The following is a 22,253-nucleotide window of genomic DNA, read 5'->3' on the forward strand; positions in this document are numbered from 1 at the left end:
GAAAATCCTAATTTGGTTAAGTGTGGAGTAATGCTGGGTCCTTACTCATAGTCGTAAAGAAGAGAAAATTGAATTTCCTTTTGAGAGAGGTTGATTTACAAGAAATAGAGGAATTAATAGGTTATTGGTAGCTAACAGACTTATGGAAAAGGGGCTTCACATATACACAAACATGCATGCACAGTACGTTTACTAGTGTATTTTTCATTATATAGACCCTACATATAATGGTATGTTTATGTTTTGGTATTGACATTCCCCGTCGAGACTCCTGAAGAAGGTGGAGGCCACCGAAAATTTGAGTTGCTCAATAAACTCATTCATATTGGCGAAATAATGCATTACTAGTTTATTTCTTGATTCTTCGTTATATTGGAGCCAATACGTGAATTCGCAACATGTATATATATATATATATATATATATATATGTATAACATAATGCAGGGCTCGACATTAGCTGGGCCTGGTGGCCAGGGGTCAACCGCGAAAATTGACGCCAGACCACCAGATTTCGAAAACGGTTATGTTCTGCTGACCCAATCAGGCAGCGGATGTAATGTTTGCTTTCATGTCGTTCTACCACCAGAGAATCGAGAACTGATATATACATATATAATATATATATCACACAGATAGATAGGAAGATAATCATTAAGGCATTATTCATGAACAGAAAGAAAGAAAGAAAGTAAGGAAGAGATAGTGTGTATGTAAAGTGCAAAGGAGTAACCGGGGAAAATGAAGAGAAGGAAAAATACGGAGCCGCTGATTACATTTCGTTTTTATTCTTCTTTACAAGGATTCAAAGAACACCGTGAGCAAGAATGGGTATAAAAAGTTCGACAATCTTTCGGGCGTGTGACGTCATTTACCACGAATTAATATTTCAACTGGATGATATCATATCCCGACTAATGGTGCATATTTAGTGTGCCGTCCAATGTCAATGATTAACGCTCACAAGGCATACAAGGGGGGAAAGTTCAAGTTTGCGTTTATCATCCGTACTCGTTGGATATCCGTAACTGATTACATTTTGAAGATTAAGTTATTGATTAATAATTCTTGGGCGTATGTTGTTCTCAACAGCTCTGTGATGCTTGTTGCCGTGCATTTCACCTTTGTCTTGGTATAAAACAATAGTGTGTGGCAACCAATATTCGTACTTGATTGTAACAGGTGGCAACAACTCCACGAAAATCTCTCTCTTTCTCACTTTTTCCTTCGTTCTTTTAATTTAACAAATTTTATTGTAGTCATCGCCATAAGCATACGAAGGATCCAAAATGGTGGCTGGATGTGCTCCAAAGATCGCTAAGCTCATTCTCTTCGTTTTGAATGTCTGCATTTGGGTAAGTGAAACGTCTTCAGCTTTGAAGTTGTAGATCACTGAGATTGATAACTGTAAGACCTATAAGAGTATGCCGACCTGGCATTCTTCTGGCGACCAGTGATGACGAACCTCCATCTTTCCGATATCTTAATGCTCCCTAATGTATAGTCGACAATAGCATTATTGCATTGATGGTGATGATGGTGATTATTGCTAGTATGATGACAATGATAGTATACAACAGTCAAAATGATGGTATTCACTATGAGATGTACGCCTGTTACTTCTGCTTCTATTTTTACTATTACTACCACTTCTTTTGCATATTACTGTAGCTCTGCAATTGCTGCTCCTACTATTTCTAAGGACAATAAAGACAGTAATGATGTTATTTTCGTCATCATTTTCTTATTACCATTATTATCATTATCATCATCATCATATTTTTAGTACACCTATTATTAATGTTATTTTGATTATCATTATCGTCATGATTATCTTCATCATCATCGTCAGAAGCATTGCGATTTCATCATGATATCCAAAATTGGCAGTAAGTAAACATTGCAGCAAATTTCATTCATTCGTTCATTATTTTTCCCATTTCCAAAAGAAACATATAAATATAATTTTACAGAAATAGAATACATAAATTCCATCACAATACATAATAAAAGATAGTTTACAGAATATATAAGCTGTGCGGAAATGCTAGAAATGGGGAGGGATGCTAAAAAGCAGTGCTTGAACATCGAAGGGTGCATTTCCCCCCACACGTACTACAACAGAGGTTACTATTATGATTGATATACTGTTATACATAAAAAGCGGAAATACAAAAGAAACATAAGATATGGAAACCTAACTATACTAGCTCAAAACAAAGACCCTGTACAAATCCCTGCACAAAGTTTCTGTCATGCAGGAAGAGAAAGGAAAGAGGGAGAGAGAGAAAAAAATTATTACGTGGTTTGAAGATAAAAGATAAAAAATAGAATACTATAAACAAGATGAGAGTTCATGGATGGTTGGAGTCGCTTAGCAGTGATTGCTTGATTTTGACAGAAAATAAAATTCGATTTTCCAGGTCTTTCCAACCATCAAAGGATCACAACAATTTTTACGATTTAATGATGTTGATATAAATCAAGTTTCAAATTTGACGCGGGCCGAAGCAGTTCAAATTAAGCAATCGCGCGGTTTAGAGGGTATAATTTTGTCGATGTATACGTACAACGTAATGATTAGAATTAGACAGACATAATATTACGCATAATACATATCGACACACACACAAAAAAAAAAAACCCAGCATGTTCATATATACTATCAACTGAATCCCCCTCCACACACACACACACACACAGACACACACACACACACACACACACACGAGGACGCATACACATACCCTTTTTATAATTATTCTGCGTGAAAATACATATCCAATTTCAATCATAACGTTGTATATTCTGGTAAGAAATGCGAATAAGCTTTAAATTGATAACTTGCAATATACTGACATGACCAGTGGCAGCAAATTATTAGCAGACTATAATATGTTCTATTTGATTCCAACAATATTCGTTCTCTTCATTTTTTCCCCTTTTGTTTCGGTCATCGTTTCTACATTTAGGGTGTTGGCATTGCCCTGATCACAGTAGGGTCATACGTGACGGCCGAGCGCGCTCAGTACGAAGACCTATTCGCCGATGACTATATATTGATAGTCACCGGTCTGATCATTGGTGTCGGTTGCTTTGTTTTCATCGTCGGTTTCTGCGGATGCTGTGGCGCGGTGAAAGAAGGGACATGCCTGCTCAAGACGGTGAGCCACACGCGAGCACCCGGCTTATTAGAATGTATAATCAATTAATTTGTTCATTAATTCACCCAGTTCTCTTCTAGCTCACAGTAATGGGTAATAGCACTTAAAGAAAACATAGCCGTGTACAGTATAAGAAATTTTAAAAAGATAAAGTTTATAATACAGTTTGGAAATTAAACTATTGCGCTGGCCATTTCTGTTGTCCTAATAAGTATGCAATTAACGAAAGTAATTCAACAATTTTGCTATGATATAATTTATACATTTTATTCGATTGACTGAATTTTTCAGTATTGTGGGTTTTTATACAACAAAATTATTGTGAAATAGCATAGGCAGTTATAGGGATGACATATTCTTATAGATTACTTTAGGCTACGGCTGTTTTAATGCAATTTTTAACGAATTTACAATTTGTGATGTTTTAACTTCAAGTTTAACGGCAGGTGCCGACAAATGACCAACCAATTCATCTACTTTTAGTCTCTCTATAAAAAGATTTCCTTATTCAAAGCTCATTTTGGTGATGTCTGAACTCGTGATCAGTCAATGTTTGATGTTTCAAGAACATTCTAAGTATTACTGCGTTAGCAATAAGGGAAAATTATATTCAGTGGATCGATGCGATTCTTAAAGCCGCCATGGTTTGAACCAATAATTGTCGTTATCAAATTCCTTGGTTTTTTAAGAATAAGTGGCTTCTGGATCTTTGAACATGGTAAGGCTTACCTGGCTGTTTGTATAATAATATGTTTTAAGCAACTTTTATAGTGTCATCAATTTAAAAAAGTATTCAGCAGAGCCCAATCAAATCGTATACCATATTTCATTTTACAAAGTTTTATCACAAAGATATAAATCGTCACTCGAACTTGAGAAGACGATAGACATTTTGATAGAAGGCAGATGAATCACAATTATGAACAGACGATTTTTGTTTTTCTTTTCACTGGTACACTCAATTTGAAACAGCTCGATTCCCTCCATTTTTCCTATTCTCTTTTCACACAGTACTGGTTCTTTCTGCTCTTGATCATCTGTATGGAAATTACAGCAGGCGTGCTGGCTTTCGTGTACGATGACGAGGTAAGTATAGGCCTATATACTGATATAATACAGATCCAATGGTTATCAAACTACAGACCAATCAGATGATCTTGTTGTTCCAGGAAGTTTACTCTTTTCACTTATTCTTCCATTCATTTTATTTTTCAATCTCCAACAAAAAAGAAACTTTTGTATAATATATGAGAGCATATCATTATATATACATATATATATATATATATATATATATATATATATATATATCAATATTACAAAATACGGTAAATTAAATTTATGGATATACCTTCGGCAAGGTAAAAAAGAAAACACACAGAGAAATTGAATTCTGATGTTTTGAGAATGCAGGAGATGGGGAAAATATTCCAAAAGCAATGCTTGTATATATGTTGCATTCCCTCCAAACATAGATAGTCAAACAATTACACATTATATAATATCATTGACCTATTTTGAAACTTGAAATAGAAAACGAATTACACGAACTAAGAATAAAAACCTAATAGTCCTAGACAAACACCCAGACAAATCCCAACACTGTCACTGCCATGAAGAAAAGAGAATAGGAAAGAAGAGAGAGAGAGAGAGAGATAAAAGAAGAAGAAGAACTGGCAACAAGTATTATTTTCTTATGCATTAATTCGATTCCGGATGTGCATGCATTACTCCTGCGCGTGTTTACTTAGTTATGAAGTTTCAACTCTACGACAATTTATATTGAGGATTATCATTCTTAGGGGTAGGGGTGCTGTTTCAGATTAAAGGAGACCTCCGGATGATTTTCAGATTTCTACATTTGAACAACTATAAATTACTTGTAATGTGGACAGAGTTTCAGAATTTATGATAATTGGGATGAAGAATAAAAATATTTTCGATTTTTTTTTTTAAACAAATTGCAATGAACAAGGATGGTGACATGGCAGAGTCACCATAGGAATGCATGAGCTGGGGCTCAAGAAAGCAGAACAAAAGAAGAAGGTATGCATAGATTATACACAGGTGAACTCGCAAGCAAGCAGTTTATAATGGCATTACTCTGCTACATTTCTGAAATATTATGTGAACCTCCTATGTCATCATCCTTGTTTAGTGTAATTTGTTTAAGGTTTTTCGAAGTATTGTTTCTCTGCTCAAGAACCACAATAAATTCAACAAGTTTGTACACGGAGTTGTTGATTTATGTACCACATGATTTAAAACTATGAAAATTGTCTGGAATTCCCCTTTAAGTTACAACTGAATGAAGGAAAGATTCATGGTGTCCAAGACTGACTTAGCTCTATTGTGCACCCTCATCTCAGTTGTAATGCACAACATCGTCATCACTGACAGTTTTCATGAAATTTGCAATATCTGCACTGCTTGATGTTGACGTACTAAACATTAGAATTAGCATTTTGAGACGTTGCGTTAAAGCACTTTCTTTATGTAAATCAAGCAATTTCAGCTTTCTGAATCTATCTTAATCTATCGGTTATGTCAGTAATAATATGGAAACTTGCAAGTAATATTCTGCTTATATATAGAAAAGATACTTTCCAGTGTCTTTTGCTATTCTAGCAGTTAATGACTGAGATGTCGTCGACAGAGTCGTAATTGGTTTGGTAGGTTTTTATGTGAGCGTATTTTATCAAAATGATTCGATGGCAAATAATGAAATATGTGCATTAACATTTATTTATGGCTCCTAATGAGACATTTTTGTTTCTAAGTCACATAAGTGATGATCAGGGAATACAGTATCTCGAAATGATTAACATATGTTTGCATTACATAGTTAGTTTAAGCCAAGTTGAGACATTGAAAAATGTAATCAGTACTTCGAATGAAGAAGAGCGGCATTCCAGTCTCATGTCGCAACAGATAGAATCCAACGTCTAATGAATGAAGTTTATCTATATAGTTTATCTATAAAGCTAAAGTCCAAGTTGCCCCTCCTACCAGCACAAACACAAAAGCAAAAAAAAAAAAAAAAAATGCAAACCGCTCAAAAAGAAAAAGGCTCACAGGCTCACGGGATAGATAGATATTAATTCTCACGTCGGCGCTGTTTAAAGTTTCGCGAACTTATGCATTTGGAAGGTTAAGGTTAACAAAATATTCCATTTTGTTTGCTTTGGGTGCCGACCTTCTGAGGGACAGAAACCCCAAAGTGCTGTTCGAAGTCCCTGATGGCACAAAAGGGGTTAATGATCTCAAGTGGGAAGTTAACAATTACTGAGTTTGTCTGACCTTGTTAATGATTCACCTCCGAATGATTTTCACCAAGATCAGAGAAATAAATATGACTGAAGGCTAGGAATATACATGATTCGTCTCAGAATGAATGTCACCAGTATCAGACAAAGTATGAATGGGGTCATCCCACGAGACAGACACCCACAAGTCATACAGCCTACGAGTTCGACATCGAAAACAGGTCCATGAATCATACAGCTCACTAGTCATACAGCCCATGAGTTCGACACTATCTATAGGCAAAGAAAGCCCATGAGTTCGACACTACGTAAAACAGCCCACGAGTTCGACAGATACAACATGGAGCTGAATGTGTCGGTCTCATGAGCCGTGTTTGCTTAGTGTCGAACTCATGGGCTGTATGACTCGTGAGCTGTATAACTCGTGGGCTGCATGACTCGTGGGCTGTATGACTCTTGGGTGTCTGTCTCGTGACGTGCATCCATATGAATGAAGGCTAAGACTCTACTCTGCACTGAGATCAGTGGCGTACCGTGGGTCAAGACATTGGGGGGGGGGCACCTCATGGCAGCAACATCAGAATTGCATAACGTAACAATTAAATGCGAGCGAGCGGAGCGAGCGAGCTTGAAAATTTTGACATTTTACAGTCCCAAAACTGCCGTTTGTAGCTATATATAATAATATATGTATGTATATATATATATATATATATATATATATATTTGCTTTGGAAATTAAGGGGGTTGCACCGGGCGCAACTGCTGGCAGTTGCTGGCAGTAATCACGAGAATGGCATGACGATTAAATGCGAGCGAGCGAAGCGAGCGAGCTTGAAAATTTTGACATTTTACAGTCCCCAAACTGCCGTTTGTAGCTATATTTTTTCGCTTTGGAAATTCAGGGGGGGGGGGGCGCACCGGGTGCAACTGCTGGCAATTACTGGCAGTAATATCAGGAGAATGGCATGTAACGGTTAAATGCGAGCGAGCGAAGCGAGCGAGCTTGAAAATTTTGACATTTTATGTTCCCAAAGCTGCCGTTTTTAGGTATATTTTTTCGCTTTGGAAATTAAGGGGAGGGGGCGCATCGGGCGCAACTGCTGGCAATTACTGACAGCAACATCAGGAGAATTGTATAGCGATTAAATGCGAGCGAGCGAAGCGAGCGAGCTTGAAAATTTTGACATTTTACAGTCCCAAAACTGCCGTTTTTAGCTATATTTTTCGCTTTGGAAATTAAGGAGAGGGCCTGGGCGCACCGGGCACAACTGCTGGCAATCACTTACAGCAACATCAGGAGAATTGCATAACGATTAAATGCGAGCAAGCGAGCTTGAAAATTTTGACATTTTACAGTCCCCAAACTGCCGTTTGTAGCTATATTTTTTCGCTTTGGAAATTAAGGGGAGGGGACGCACCGGGCGAAAACAGCATCAGGAGAATTGCATAACGATTAAATGCGAGCGAGCGAAGCGAGCGAGCTTGAAAATTTTGACATTTTACAGTCCAAAAACTGTCGTTTGTAGCTACATCGCTTTATGACCAGCGAGGGGGCGTCGAAGTGACCAAGCGGGAGAAGGATGTCCAAAATCTCCACTTAATATAGAGCATCCCCTAATTTGTTTGTGTTTGTGTTTCATATAGATGGAAAAGTTAGGAAATAGTCAAGGTCAAGTCTTATTATTGGCAATGCAAGGCATTTTAATATAGACTAGTACGTAAAGCAACACTGCAAAATCAATGATCAAGCTTTGATAGCAAATGACTTTGTGTACAACCTATCAAACATCACATTGCGCAACATTGCAGCGACTCTTTTTGCCATTCCGATGTTCTGAATACACTGCGCACATCCTGCTTGTATTCAAAATGCCAACCAGGAATCACACTGAATCACAATCTTTTGACGTCTCCGGGCTTTTTGAACAGTGTTTCACTATAATACCTCTTTAATTATATGGTTAAAAGAAATCTTAGAAAAATATCTTTTTTCTTGATCATCCTTTCATATCGATTTCAAAAGCAGTTTACTAACCCTTGAATTACCATTTTGGTAGGGTTTTTTTTTTCTTTTTTTCTTCTTTTTTTTTCTTTTTTTTTTTACCAGCGGATTGGGGGGGGGGGGGGGGCACGTGCCCCCCATGCCCCCCCCCCCCCGTAGTTACGCCACTGAGATCAATAAACTGTTTAACCATCTTTTGCCGCACGCAACATTCATGATCCATTTCAGAATGAATGTCATCAAAACGTATCAGAAAAAGAATGAGAGACTAGACTACACTCTGAGCTAAGATCAGTACTGCTTAATCCTCTCTGGACAACCAGCTCAAAATGTCATCGACATCGTGTACAAACAGGTCGCAAGAGAGCTTGACATAATTACCATGACCTTCAGGAGGGTCATATAATCTTTCTCATTCCCGTCCTCCTTATGTTATACTCAACTTTGATTCTGCCTCATCTTAATTACGATATTATAGCTTGGGAAACACTCATTCAATGCATCTTGATAGACTGCTACGTCTCCAGAAAAAAAGCCCTTCGTATAATTTGCAATGTATGTTGGTGATCCCATACTGACGTTTTATTTTTTGAAAATAAGATTTTAAAAGTAAGTGATCTTCATAATTGTCATCTTGGCCAATTTATGTATAAATTTAGTAAGAGTTTATTACCTCCCATTTTTACTGCGACGTTTGTGAAGAATAATTCTTTCCACAGATACCCAACTCGTCATTCCAATGAATTTCATTTGCCTTTAACCAGGACTATTACTCAATCCACATTTACTTTTGTTGAACCAAAATTTTGGAATAACCTTAGTGATAATTTGAAAACGGCCCCAAGTTTGAATTGTTTTAAAGTCAAGTTAAAGAATTTATCTTTAGATATTTATAAGAATTCATTCGAACGTCATTATTAAATATAAATGTAAATATATATATATATATATATATATATATATATACTCAAAATTAAATAGGATAAAATTTTGTTGATTTCTTGATGAACGTAGAAGTACTGTAATATTTATTTTCATTTTATGAGTATGACGTAGCGGCTCCGTTCACTTATCACTTATCAGTTATCAGTTCTTCTTCATCTTTCTGTCTTACTTTTCCTGTTCTATTTTCTGCATGACAGCGACTTAGTTTGTGGATTTGTCTGGGTGTTTGTCTAGGGCTAGTTAGGTTTTTATTTGTAGTTTGTGTAATTCTTTTTGTAAATTTAGTTTCATGTGCTAAGTAGAGGATCAATGAAATCTTCAGCATTCCTCCCCATCTCCAGCATTTTCTTAACTTCAGAATGTTTTTTTTTGTGCTTTTTCCTTTTCACCTTATCATTTCTATATCCATAAATTCCATTTATCATATTTTGTAATATTGACATATATGTATCTATATTTCATGTGGAAAGAAAATGTATTTACAAATTCTGTTGGAGGTGGAAAAAATAAAAGAAAAAATATAATTGCGACGGTATATATAATTGCTGCAACGCTTGATCTATGGGGCGGTCATGGCGTGAAAGTAATCATAAGACAGAAAATTGAAAACATAAAAGAACGCAATTCAGACAGGATTGACAACTAATTAAAATAAAAAAGACAGAAACATAGAAAAATAATTCTGTTTCCTGCATTATTCAAACGTCAATAATTGGTATCCATTGTGAAGTATGGACTCACCCAAGTGTTATGAAGATATATTTTGATTATCTGAAGATTACATACTGATGTAGTAGGTAAATTGTGTTAAAGTTTCAAAAATTCAAATAAGGTCGTTGTTTCGAAGATTCGTTAATCCGAAAATGAAATAAGGTTCGTTATTCCGAAGGTTCATTTATCCAAAAAGTAAATACCAAGGTCTGTTAACACGAAAATGAATTAGGTTCGTATTTCCGAAAATGAAATATACCTTATAAAGTGACAAATTACACGGTGTTCTTATGACCAGAAAACAAAAAACAAAACAAAACAAGACAAAATAAAACGGGAAGATATACGCAATGAAGACACGCGCACACACACCCATTTATACACATACATGCACAGACATGTCATTACACACACAAACACTTTACGAACTGGGATACAATCTTAATCTGAAATGGTTATTCATGAAAACGTAAGTATCTTCTCCAGCTCCCTCCTGTGCATGACACCCTTCCCCCCATCAGGATAAGCCATGTATGACGTAGAAACAGCAATAAATGCTCACTTGGGGGGGGGGGGGGGGACACAACAGATTATGCAATTTTCGGACCAATGAACCTCATTTCATTTCCGAATTAACGAACATCATTTCTGTTTTTGAATAAACGAACCTCATTTCATTTCGGATTAACGAACCTTTGGGGGAAAAAAAGATATCTTCGGAATAACGCCACAAAGTTCGGATTACCGAACCCTTTTTCATTTTACAATTAACGAACCTCTGAGTAAAGGGAGTGTGTCTATCTTGGAATAACGAACCTTTGCGAATATGAACCTTATTTCAATTTCGTATTAACGAACCTTCGAAATAACGAAAATCACCCTAGTTTTGAATATTACGGAATCCAAACGCTATTTCAACTTGCTCACCTTGCATTGGTACTGACATAAGTTACTGACGTAATGTGTTGCCTTGATGGAAATATGTTTACTCTATCTTTCTGAGGCATCACAATATATGATCGGACCTGTTGTACAGTGTTTCTTTTTTTTTTGTATTTTAATTTTTGTAGAGATACCTTGCCCCTTTATCAGTCAGTTCTCCTCTCTCTCTCTTCCTTTTCTTTATCACATTTTCCACATTTTTCTTGCTTTTATTTTGTCAATAAATTGCACAATTTCTCAAGAAATGATATACCAATTTTTTTTTTAAAGAATAATAGACAAAAACAAAAGCAACCCATAAATATGGCGGGGTCTTCATCATCATGATCATAGTATATATTTAGAAGCAGGTCCTCGTAAATGTTAATTGGTGTAAAAACGAAACACTTAAAGAGCGGCTAGGTATGTATTGACTTTAAACAAACCGTGACGTGAAAGTTTCAAATGTATTGAAGTAGGACAAAAGCATTTTACATGAATATTTTATAGCAGGACATCAAAATAAGAACAAGTAACGATTTGGTTGGTTGTCACTAAATGTTGTCTAAAATGTTATCTCCTGTGCCAACGCACTACCGACCTCTTTCCCCTCTACCCCCCCCCCCCCCCCCTCTCTCTGGCTCTCACTCCCTCGCTTTTGTACCTACCAAGGGGACGTTGCAAGAAATCTTGCAATAACTGATACATCGATTGCAACTTGTAATCAATTACAAGACTTGCAATTGATTTTTTTGGGTTTTTTTTTTTTTTGGGGGGGGGGTGGAATTGATCGCAACTTTATTTCAACGCCCCAAAGTCTTAGCGTGTTGTTGTTTTATTCATTTTAATTATGTTGTGTTTCAGATAAGGAACAGCTTAATGACAGGGATGACGGCAGCAATCGAAGATCATTATAACGACCCGGATGCTACAGCTACTACCAGTGCAGTCGATGGCATGCAGGAGACGGTATGGCTAGTAGTTTTACTAGCTGACTCTCTCTCTCTCTCTCTCTCTCCATCTCCCTCTCTCTCTCTCTCTCTCTCTTTCTCTCTCGCTAAGAAGATAAAGGGCCCCATTTTTATTTTAAAAAAAGTTGATATGATAGCAACTCTTGCTGCAATGGCAGTTGCTAAGGTAACGACAAGAATCCAGCTTCCTGATTGGCTGTTGCTATATTGGAAGTTGCCATTTCACAAAGACTTTCTCTTCTAACCTCTTTAATGTAATGACATCACAAACAGTGAATTATCTCTTATAGCACTAATACAGTGCACTCTCGTTATAGCGAACACGCTGATAATGAAATTCTCGTCATAACGAAGGGGAAAAATAAGTCTCCTTAATCATTACTCATAATCTCTTCATTATACATGTAGACCTACTCTACTGTTTGGCTATAACAAAATTTCGGTATGATTATAAAGAAAACTACCGGTCCCGATGACTTCTTTTTAGCGGGAGTTGCCTGTGGAGAACAAAATCAGACGGTGCACTGTAGCGAAGACAATGAACATTCACCATAATAATGATAATGATGATGATGATGATGATGATGATGATAATAATAATAATAACATTTAATCATCGTCATCATCAACATACAAACTAAATAAAGCTATTGATATAATGGACAGATGAACAGCAGATACTACTTAGACAATTTGACAAACAGACTGATAGATAGATAGATAGATAGATAGATAGATAGATAGATAGATAGATAGATGTAAATCACAGATGAATTACTGATTAGCATTAAGAGATACATTTTAGATAGGTGAATAGATCTTGTCGTACCTAAAGATAGAAAAAGGTAATGTACGCATAGTAAATATTGAGCAAGAAAAAATGAGGAAATTGAAAAGGGGGAAAAAAGAATGAAAAATAACACATCTTTTGCATTACACGGCACAGCTGCCTCGAACCATTTAAGCTCCACGTCGAACCTTAGGCATTTTGTTCAAGAGGATAAGGAAAACAGGGATCGCAAAAGTCACAAGCCTCAGCACGTGGAATTTATGATCTGTATAGCATGCGCACAAATTTTGTATCAGTTTGGCATGTAAAACCTAGCAAATGAAGCTATAAGTAGAATTCTATTAATTGTTGTCATCGTGTCTACTTTTAATTCGAATTGTACAAATATGACTTTACGTGAGCCGTTAAACATGTTATCACGCCGTTAATGAATTTCTATTTTCAATATGTTCTGGCTCCATCCTTATATGTTTCCTACATCGTATATATATTTGCTTTTTCTCTTTCTTCTTTTTCGTTTGTTCCCCTCCAATTTTGATTTGTTCGAGATCAGTTTGAATGCTGTGGTGCATCTGGCCCAATAGATTATGAAAATGCCTCGTTCTTTGATGCAAACTTGGCAGTACCCGAGTCATGTTGTAATGGTATAACCGAAGCCGACATTGCACAGTGCCAGCAAGGATCCAGAGGATTCCCAGACAATCCAGATTTAGTCTGGGATCAGGTATGTCTCCTGTTGAGTGTTTTTGTTTCTTTTGATTTTTCCATCTTGGTCGATATAGATTCCTGACGAATTTACTAGAAGTATACTTCCGGATTACAGATATCCGCTAAAGCTATGGTAAATTGTTGTCACTATAACGTCATCGAACGGTGCACGCATCCTTTAAAAAAAAATTGAATAATGAAAAAAAAAAAAGTTCCATCCGCCTCAGAGGATCCGGTCAACCACCAAGAACTAATCACATTGTTAGTTTTACCACATTTTTTTTTTAACACTGGAGCTACTGGAAGGTACCTTCTGAATTGGTTAAAAATCAGATAACTTTCTGAGTTATATTTCTCACAGACAAGCCCGACAAACAAATGTCGACAAAACGTAACCTATATACTTTAGCCTGTATTTGGCGGAAGTATTGAGATTGTCCGGTGCTAATTGCTGTCGATGAAGAAAATCGTGGTATATTGTAGATGTAGCTAAGCTGTTGTCAAACCATCAGAAAAAACAACAACAAACAAACACGCGAAAAAAGGTATAGATTGTACAGTATAGAGTTCCTTTCCAAAGGATTCCAATTTCATTTGGTTTAATTTAACATGCTTCTTAATGTCTTCATGCCATGAATTTGTGTCCATAATAGTACCCATGTGAGTTGTAGAATTATGGAAATTGGGGAGAAAAAAAAAATCTGTACGTGTTCATACACTGATTTTCAAAGAATATTAACATTCTTTTAATTGGACTTTGTGAATTTAGCAGGATGATGTAAAACACGTTTTTTGTGTGATTAGTTTCTGGTAGTTTCTGTATATTTCTGGGATGATTTGTTATCTATACATATTATTTTCTGGTTTTTCGTCTTTCCAAGGAATTCATTGGCACAGAATTAGATATTTTACAACCAATAATCAAGAAATGTGTATGGGTCATCTGGAATGCTACACAAGCAGGAAAGCTACTAGGATCAAAGTGCGGTCAAGCACGTACACGGGTCATTCATTTGCTGGATTTAGCACCTTTTGGAACAAAACTCAATAGAATTTCAGTAGAATGTGACGAGATTACTGAGTGGGATTACTAAAAATTAATGTATTTTTGTTCGAAGGTCTGATTTGATGAAAATGGATTTCGCACCTTTTGGAAAGGAACTCATGCTACGACTGTGGTGGATAGTCATCGTCGACCTTGATCTGTAAAAATGAAAAAACAAACAAACAAACAAACAACAACAACAACACACAAACAAATAAACAAACAAACAATCAAATAAACAAACGAACGAACGAACGAACGAACGAACGAAGAAACCCAAACGACACTGTGGCAATACAAGGAAAACACAGTTTGTTAATTGAAATGTACTACGACTAGAATCCTTCTACTCTAGATTTTAGGAAGCCATTGCATATATTATTATCATATGCATGACTGACATGAGATCATATTTTGAGTTTCTCTTGATAGCTTCGAGATGTTTGTGTATGTGTGTTTGTGTGTTTGTTTTGCACTGAATGTTATAACAGAACACCACAATTTGATATACGTGGTACATTGGAATCGCAGTACTAAGTACGCTAAGACTGGTGCAAATAAATAGATAAATAAATAAATAAAATGAAGAAAAAGATGAAGAAATAAATGAAGTTTTAGCAATCCCATACAGTAAACTCGTCAAAGTATTGAAATTCTTGCGAGAAAATGTAGAAACCATTAACTCTTTATGTGCCACGTTTGCACGTCCGACTCAGTCGACGGCATGCCAACTTCGCATATTCTGCTCATCAAACAAACCCGCCAAAATCGATCGATGAATCGCTAATCACTGCTAATCCCGCGGCACAATGAAAGCGTTTCTCGTCCTTTTGTTCCTCTCTTATACGGCTTGCATTCTATGTGGTGATTGACTATCAAGCGGTATTCCCAACTAGATTTGCTTGTACATTCTAACTTTCTGTCACGGTTTTATGTGCAAAAGTCATGCCTTTACAGTAATGTAGTAACTGGTCATTCAAAAGGAAAATTGAAAATAGATTCGTCATACAATTTATATCGAAACGAAGCTTGGCATTCCTCTATTACTTTGCCTGCTATTATGCCCCTCGGAACAGAATATCGTAGAAGTTATACAAATTGGAAACACAGAATTCTTTCTCAAAGCATGACTGCCTTCTTGTCTCAGAATAACGTGGCACACGGGGGGTTTCCACCGTGGCACATAAAGAGTTAAACAATAGTTATGTTCCAAAAGGTGCTACATACACCTTTAATCATGTATGCTTTCATATCATCATGATCATGGCTAAAGCCAACTGTAGACACTAATTGCTGTATCGGGCAAGATTATTCATCAGTGAGTTGCAACAAAGACGGCTCGACGCAAAAATGTCATCAATTTGAAAGAAATCATATGTAAACATTTAATATTTCCCAGGCCTGTCTTACTCGGTAATGTGTAAAGTGTACCTCTGTCTCACTCAGGGTTGTGTCGACGCAACGTCAAGCGCCATCAACGATAACCTCCTCCTGCTCGGGGTGGCGTGCTTCTGTCTCCTCGCCTTTGAGGCAAGAAATTTTATCTTTAAAATTTGCCATGCGATTTTTTTTTTCAATTCAATTCAATTTTATTCAACCTTTCAGTAAAACATACGTAATTATACACATGCAAGCAAAAAGATGCATGTAATTATATCAGAAAGTGTACATATATAAAAGACATTGAAGTGAGATCATTCTTTCTCTCTGAAAAAAAAGGAGAGGAGTATAGCCATCAGGTTCCCTTACACTCTACTTTAGCGACACATACACTAAACATTAGAATAGCAAACATTATTCATACATTAGACATGTTAGACAAATGTTAGAATCAACAGTATGATAGCCGCATCGACAGTAATGCAATGAAATTGCACTGAAAAGTAAATGGAATTGATAATTGATATTCTCCCTATACCTGGGTATAGAAATAGAACATAATCTTCTAACAAAATGACTATATATGACAGTTTGAAATAATTTATCAACGCTCTTTAACGTAGTGTAGAGTTGTGTGAAGATTTTGACAAATTTCATGCAAAAGAGAACAATAAACAAATGAAAACCCGATATTGGACACCTGAAGGCATAGGTCTATACGCTACATGGCAACAGCCAAAAAAATGTATTGTGAATTCCTGCATGCGCAATCTATTTTTCACGTACATGTATAATGTTCACAAAAGCATAAAAATTATCAGACTTTTTTGTGTCATATAATAGAAGAGACCTTCAGCTTATCAATATGTATATAACTATAACACACACACACCCATATATATATATATATATATATATATATATAGATAGATATATATATAACACATTTAAAAGATCTTAAATTACATTAAAAAGAAACATTTCTTTTGAGGGAGGGAGGGATGACATTATTTTAAAAAATGCATCTTTTTGTATCAGGGGGTGGGAGGGACACCCTGTCAGTGCTCTACCTGTGTACAATAATCTGGAAGTGATAAAGGCATAAAATTCTAATGTCGCAAAATGGTGCCACTATTGTGTTCAATCTCTTAATATTCTCTTTCTCTCTCTCTCTCTTTCTCAGATCTTAACCATGATGTTTGCTTGCTGCGTCATCGACGGCATTCAGAAAGGCGAGTATTCTTAGAGTCCGGGCATCTTTTGGAGACATCTCAACATCTCTGTGGAAGCAAGAAGACCAGAAAAATGAAAAATTATCCTGTGTATTACGGCTTTGAGGAGATGAACAATAGTGTACAACCACAAAACAAACAAACAAACATGCAGAAACTTTGATATCAACAGTTCATCAAGGAACTCTTCGACACAAGCAGGCGATATCATAATCATGATAATAATTATTATGTTCTCATGCATTACCCAAGGAAAAAAATAGTTTTTAGACATTAGACTTGCAGAAAGATTCATTCAAATAATGATTATAGACTTCCAATTTAACTGATAAGATACAATGTATCTAAATAATTGCATGAATTCAGAAACTGGAACAAAACAGAGTAGACAAGAGCATCAGTCATAAGTAAGAGCGTTTGAATAGACTGCTATAGTCTTTGTTCGTGTTGTTAACTTTCGTTATTGCTATTGTTTGATATTGGAAGCATATTATTCTTGCAATGCCTAGCTGTGTACAAATTATTTGACACAACCGAGATTCTTCCATATGCGCTAATGACAGGCAATTTCGTGTGAAACTATCTAATCCTGAGAATGCAATCAAGCGTTTTTATGTCTCCTTCGGTCTGTACGTCGTACCTTCTCACATTATTGAAGAGTTGCAAAGACAAAATTTAATCATAACCAATAGGCACAATTCAAGTGGTATCCAAGTATTCAAGTAAATGGTATAAGCTATAGAGCAAGTCAGGGTATTTTGGTAGTCCTTTTATCTGAAATACAAGGTATATATAGGCAATGCAATAAAGTTAACATCAACATAGTTGACAATGCAAGTATATAACCTTAATACCACTTATGTATGGGCATATTATGCATTGTTTGTGTGGATTGATTCTATCGAAACAACAAACTGTGGAGGAGGGCAAGTTTCAGTTCCAGATTATAAAATGTTGAAGACGATAATGGTAAGATGAGCTCCAACGAAAGACGCGCCAAAAATATTCATCTCCTCTTTATCATAGAGAATTGATTAAGTCTGAGTCATTCGTCTTCACACCAACTATCATAATAAGAGAGCTAAAAAAATCTAGACTTTGTAGGGTACTGGTATAAAAATTGAACATTCGAAAATGTTAGTATTACATGATAGTCATTACACATCAGGAGAAAGAAAATTACATAAATTATAACTGATATGCTGCATATCATCTATACATTGCATATTTCGCAGCGAGAGTTAATGTTTTGTTGCAGCGCCGGTCTGCATTTTTGAGCAGATTTCTTGTTTGATCAAACCATCACAAACGGGCATCGCTGCCGCCACCTAGTGGCATGGCATGGTGTGGTGTTTGTTTTATAATGTATAGTGTTTTACAATGTACATGTATATCTGCTTTTGTTTTCCTGACAAGAACCCTTGATCACAAATTTACCAATTAATGACATACATATTGATTTTGTAAATAAACATATCAACAACTATTTGAGCTTATGATTCGTCGATTCGATACTTGGTCTACCATCAACTTGAAAGTAAATGACATTGCACATAATATGAGATAATCAAGATACCACGACGTTTCCAATTGATCAGTAAGCCCATATCACTGTAATTGATTGCTTATATAACACAGTCACTTTAGTAGTATCATGGTAGTTCTATGTACATGTTCATATATACATGTGATTACCATTCATTTTTCTTTTCTTTTCTTTTTTTTTTAGATATCACAGGTTTGAACACATGAATGTATACTGTATACTGTAATTTGTATCTTGTTAGTAACCCTACGCGTAAATTTGGAAGTCATGTTATATAAATTGCTTTCTTGGTTTATTTGGTTGTTATTGCTGTCTACCGTGTGTAGACAGAACTACACGATGCATAACTTTAATGGATTGACACTTAGTCAAGCGTAGTTTATGGTATAGGGTGCATGAAGGCTCAAAGCTTGAAAACCCGTATAAGCCAGTTTAATGCTGTATGTGTAGTATATATTCCATGAAAGTCTGAAGTTAAATGTACTTAAATCTCTTCCCATTTTTCTGAAATAGATTTTTTTTAAGTGTATGTGTGTTTCTTGAATTTGTGTCAAAAATAGCATAAAACTGCTTAGTCAGCATCAAAGACGTACGCTAGTGATGGCGCCCTATACCATCGTGATCAATGCTTGAAAAATAAACGCAGCGTTTCCTGTTCATATTCAAGAACAGCTACAACAATATGCTCTGTTTTATCCATGGTATTACTTTTTATCATTGTTCATGTAAGTACAATTGCGATTTATTTGTATCTCGCTCTATCCATCATGCCCATTGTGTCTCCGTTTTCTAAATCAACAATCCACTTTTCATAAGGAGGCTGCTCTATTTTATACTAGACAAAATTACATGTAGCCTCCTGTGACTTCTCGCATGGTTTAAATTACTGGCTTGATTTTCACTTGTGCTAGATGTACTTTACTGACGTATGTGTGTATGTCTCTCTCTCTATATATATATATGTATATATATATATTATGTAATATATATATATATATATATATATATATATATACACATATATATATATATAGTAAACATAAACCTTATGCCCCCCCCCCAAAAAAAAAAACAAAAAAAAACATATAACGGGACCCTTGGCACTGATCACTTAAGAAATAGTGAATAAATCCAAATACAATTCTACGGTATGAAACTACAAGTACAACTCATTGCCCTCATCTTACAGAAAACCCCATTCGATTTGCTTCAGTGGTCAAAGAGAAATGAGGAGTTTTGTAGAGCATGTCAGGAATCTCGTCCCTCCAAGTTCTGTCTATTGTTTTCACACATCAATATGCAGTTCCAAGAGCATCCAAGTGCTAAACTTGGAAGAACCAGAGTCTTATGACATGCTTTACAATAGTCCATATTTCTCTGTGACCAAATTGAATAGGGTTTTCTGCAAAATAGAGCTAAGATATTATATTTTAAGAGCCTGAAGTAGCATTTGGATAGTTAAATGATATTGGGTGTTATCAATGTGAAATCCGATTGTATTTTTTTTTTTGGGGGGGGGGGCATACTGCATATATATGCCCTATAGCAATAATAATGTCACAATGGAGGAATGCATTAAATGCCAATTGCCTTGATTTTGATTCAAAATCCAAATTTTCGGGGACATTCCCCTTCGTCGGGGATGAAAGTGCTAATGAATTTTCACATTGTGACATTATTATTGCTATTTTTAGGTATAAGCCAGTTCGGGGTTCCACTTTGAGCATGAGCAGAAAAAGGTCATCAGTACCGGCAGAGCATGTTGGTTTTTTATTCACTGAGATAAGCATCTGTGATGTAATGATTATTCAAGTGATCATTATGAGTGGTGCTTGCCAGCACATCCACCTGACAGCAAAAACGGAATTTGACAATATCAATAGAAAAAGATTGTTAATACATTCAATGAGAAATAATGAAATGGATGCTTTCAAAAGTTCTAATTGATGGATCATTCTGGTCACTTGGTCTACGCAAGTTCATTCTTTGTTTGAGCATGACTGATGAATTCCATAAATTGTTACGTCGGGTAAGCTGAAATACCTTCTCTCGCTTGAAAACTCGTGGAGTGCCTAATCAACTGAGAAAGAAGAAAGGTCATTTGTACCGATGTGCCCATGAGCTAACCCCGAACTGGCTTATTGCCAATACGAAGTAGGGTAGAAATGCATTGTAGTCTAACAGAACGATTTATTCAAACCAAATTTTCGACACATACACACACACACATATATATGTATATATATATATATATATATATATATATATATACATATATATATATATATATATATACATATATATATATATATATATATATAAAAACATATATGCACGTATATAATTATAATATATATATATATATGTATATATATATATATATATATATATATATATATATATATAAAACATATATGCACGTATATAATTATGATATATATATATATATATATATATATATATGAAAGTAGTAAATACGTTGGCGCAATAATATAAAAAATAGAAGAGAAATCAAGTTCATGCTGTCATTACCAACGGTTTATTTTGACACGTTCCGTCCTTTCTCAAGTGTTCCTGATTTTGAGAGAACAATAGCAAGTCGTTATAATATGGCAACCGCGAAAACACACACACACATATTTGTTATATATACAATATGGATGAATATGTATAGTTATACATATATATATAACTATATATAACTATATGAAGGGTTTGTTTGCAAAAACCGATAAGTCCATTTTTGAAGATTTTGAAGTATGATCTCTGTCATAAAGTACAAATTAATACCTTTTAAATGATGTATTGGTCACTACATATAAAGGTATATTTTTGAAGTTATGGTCAAAAGAAGCAAAAATTTTCTTATTATTCTCTTTATTTTTCTTGACCTTTAATCGCAAATATCTCCATTTGGCAAATATGGACTTATCGGTTTTTTGCAAACAAACTCTTCATATATGAATATATATATATATATATATAACACAAACTTATGTTTGGGAAAATGTCCTTTCAATATGCAATATCATAACATGGACGATTATCAGGGGACGCGGGTATTGCTACAGAGTAGAAATCGATACTATAGCATTTTGCAAGAGCAATGCATTACTATAGGAGTTTGCAAAGCTTTGCAAACAATAAAGAACTAAACTACAAAACAAAAACAAATCGAAAGCAATAGGAGAATTAGAACTTGAATTGGGTATTGCAGTCAGTATAACCATGGAACAGAGTTTGTACTTGTGTGTGTGTGTGTGTGTGTGTGTGTGTGTTTGTGTGTGTTCTGTTTAGGGTGATATTGTCATATTGCAATTCCTGTATGATTTGGGGCATCTGCTTGTTTACCGATAAATACCATGATTATAAAGCCCTTCAGAAAAATAAAAACACAACAGCCCAACAACCGAATACAGGAAAAATAACCCTAGAAGTCCACTTTAACGTTCAAGATGGAGTCAAAACTTTAAATTTCCATTGAGTTCTTCACTCTAATAGTAGATGCAATATATGTTGTGTTTAAACAAGTAAGATGGTGTAGGTGCATTGTCATGCGCTGACTGAATT

The 22,253-nt window shown here is 35.5% G+C and overlaps 1 protein-coding gene across 1 annotated transcript; it reads left to right on the top strand.

Moving 5' to 3' along the window:
- The first annotated feature begins 1,154 nt into the window (after window positions 1-1,154).
- Window positions 1,155-17,151, top strand: LOC140243033 (23 kDa integral membrane protein-like). Its single transcript, XM_072322773.1, has 7 exons — window positions 1,155-1,354; window positions 2,972-3,163; window positions 4,175-4,249; window positions 11,876-11,980; window positions 13,326-13,496; window positions 15,972-16,055; window positions 17,089-17,151. The coding sequence occupies exons 1-7, from the start codon at window positions 1,289-1,291 to the stop codon at window positions 17,149-17,151; spliced, it is 756 nt and encodes a 251-aa protein (XP_072178874.1). The 5' UTR covers window positions 1,155-1,288.
- The last annotated feature ends 5,102 nt before the right edge of the window (window positions 17,152-22,253 follow it).

This window comes from Diadema setosum, chromosome 19 (genome assembly GCF_964275005.1).
Source record: "Diadema setosum chromosome 19, eeDiaSeto1, whole genome shotgun sequence".
Classification (NCBI taxonomy): domain Eukaryota; kingdom Metazoa; phylum Echinodermata; class Echinoidea; order Diadematoida; family Diadematidae; genus Diadema; species Diadema setosum.

Excerpts from the sequence above, each read along its gene's own strand:
- LOC140243033 (XM_072322773.1), top strand. The coding sequence starts at position 1,289 with ATGGTGGCTGGATGTGCTCCAAAGATCGCTAAGCTCATTCTCTTCGTT. Across the intron at positions 4,250-11,875 it reads CTTTCGTGTACGATGACGAG|ATAAGGAACAGCTTAATGAC; the intron begins GTAAGTATAGGC and ends GTTGTGTTTCAG. Across the intron at positions 16,056-17,088 it reads TCTGTCTCCTCGCCTTTGAG|ATCTTAACCATGATGTTTGC; the intron begins GCAAGAAATTTT and ends TCTCTTTCTCAG.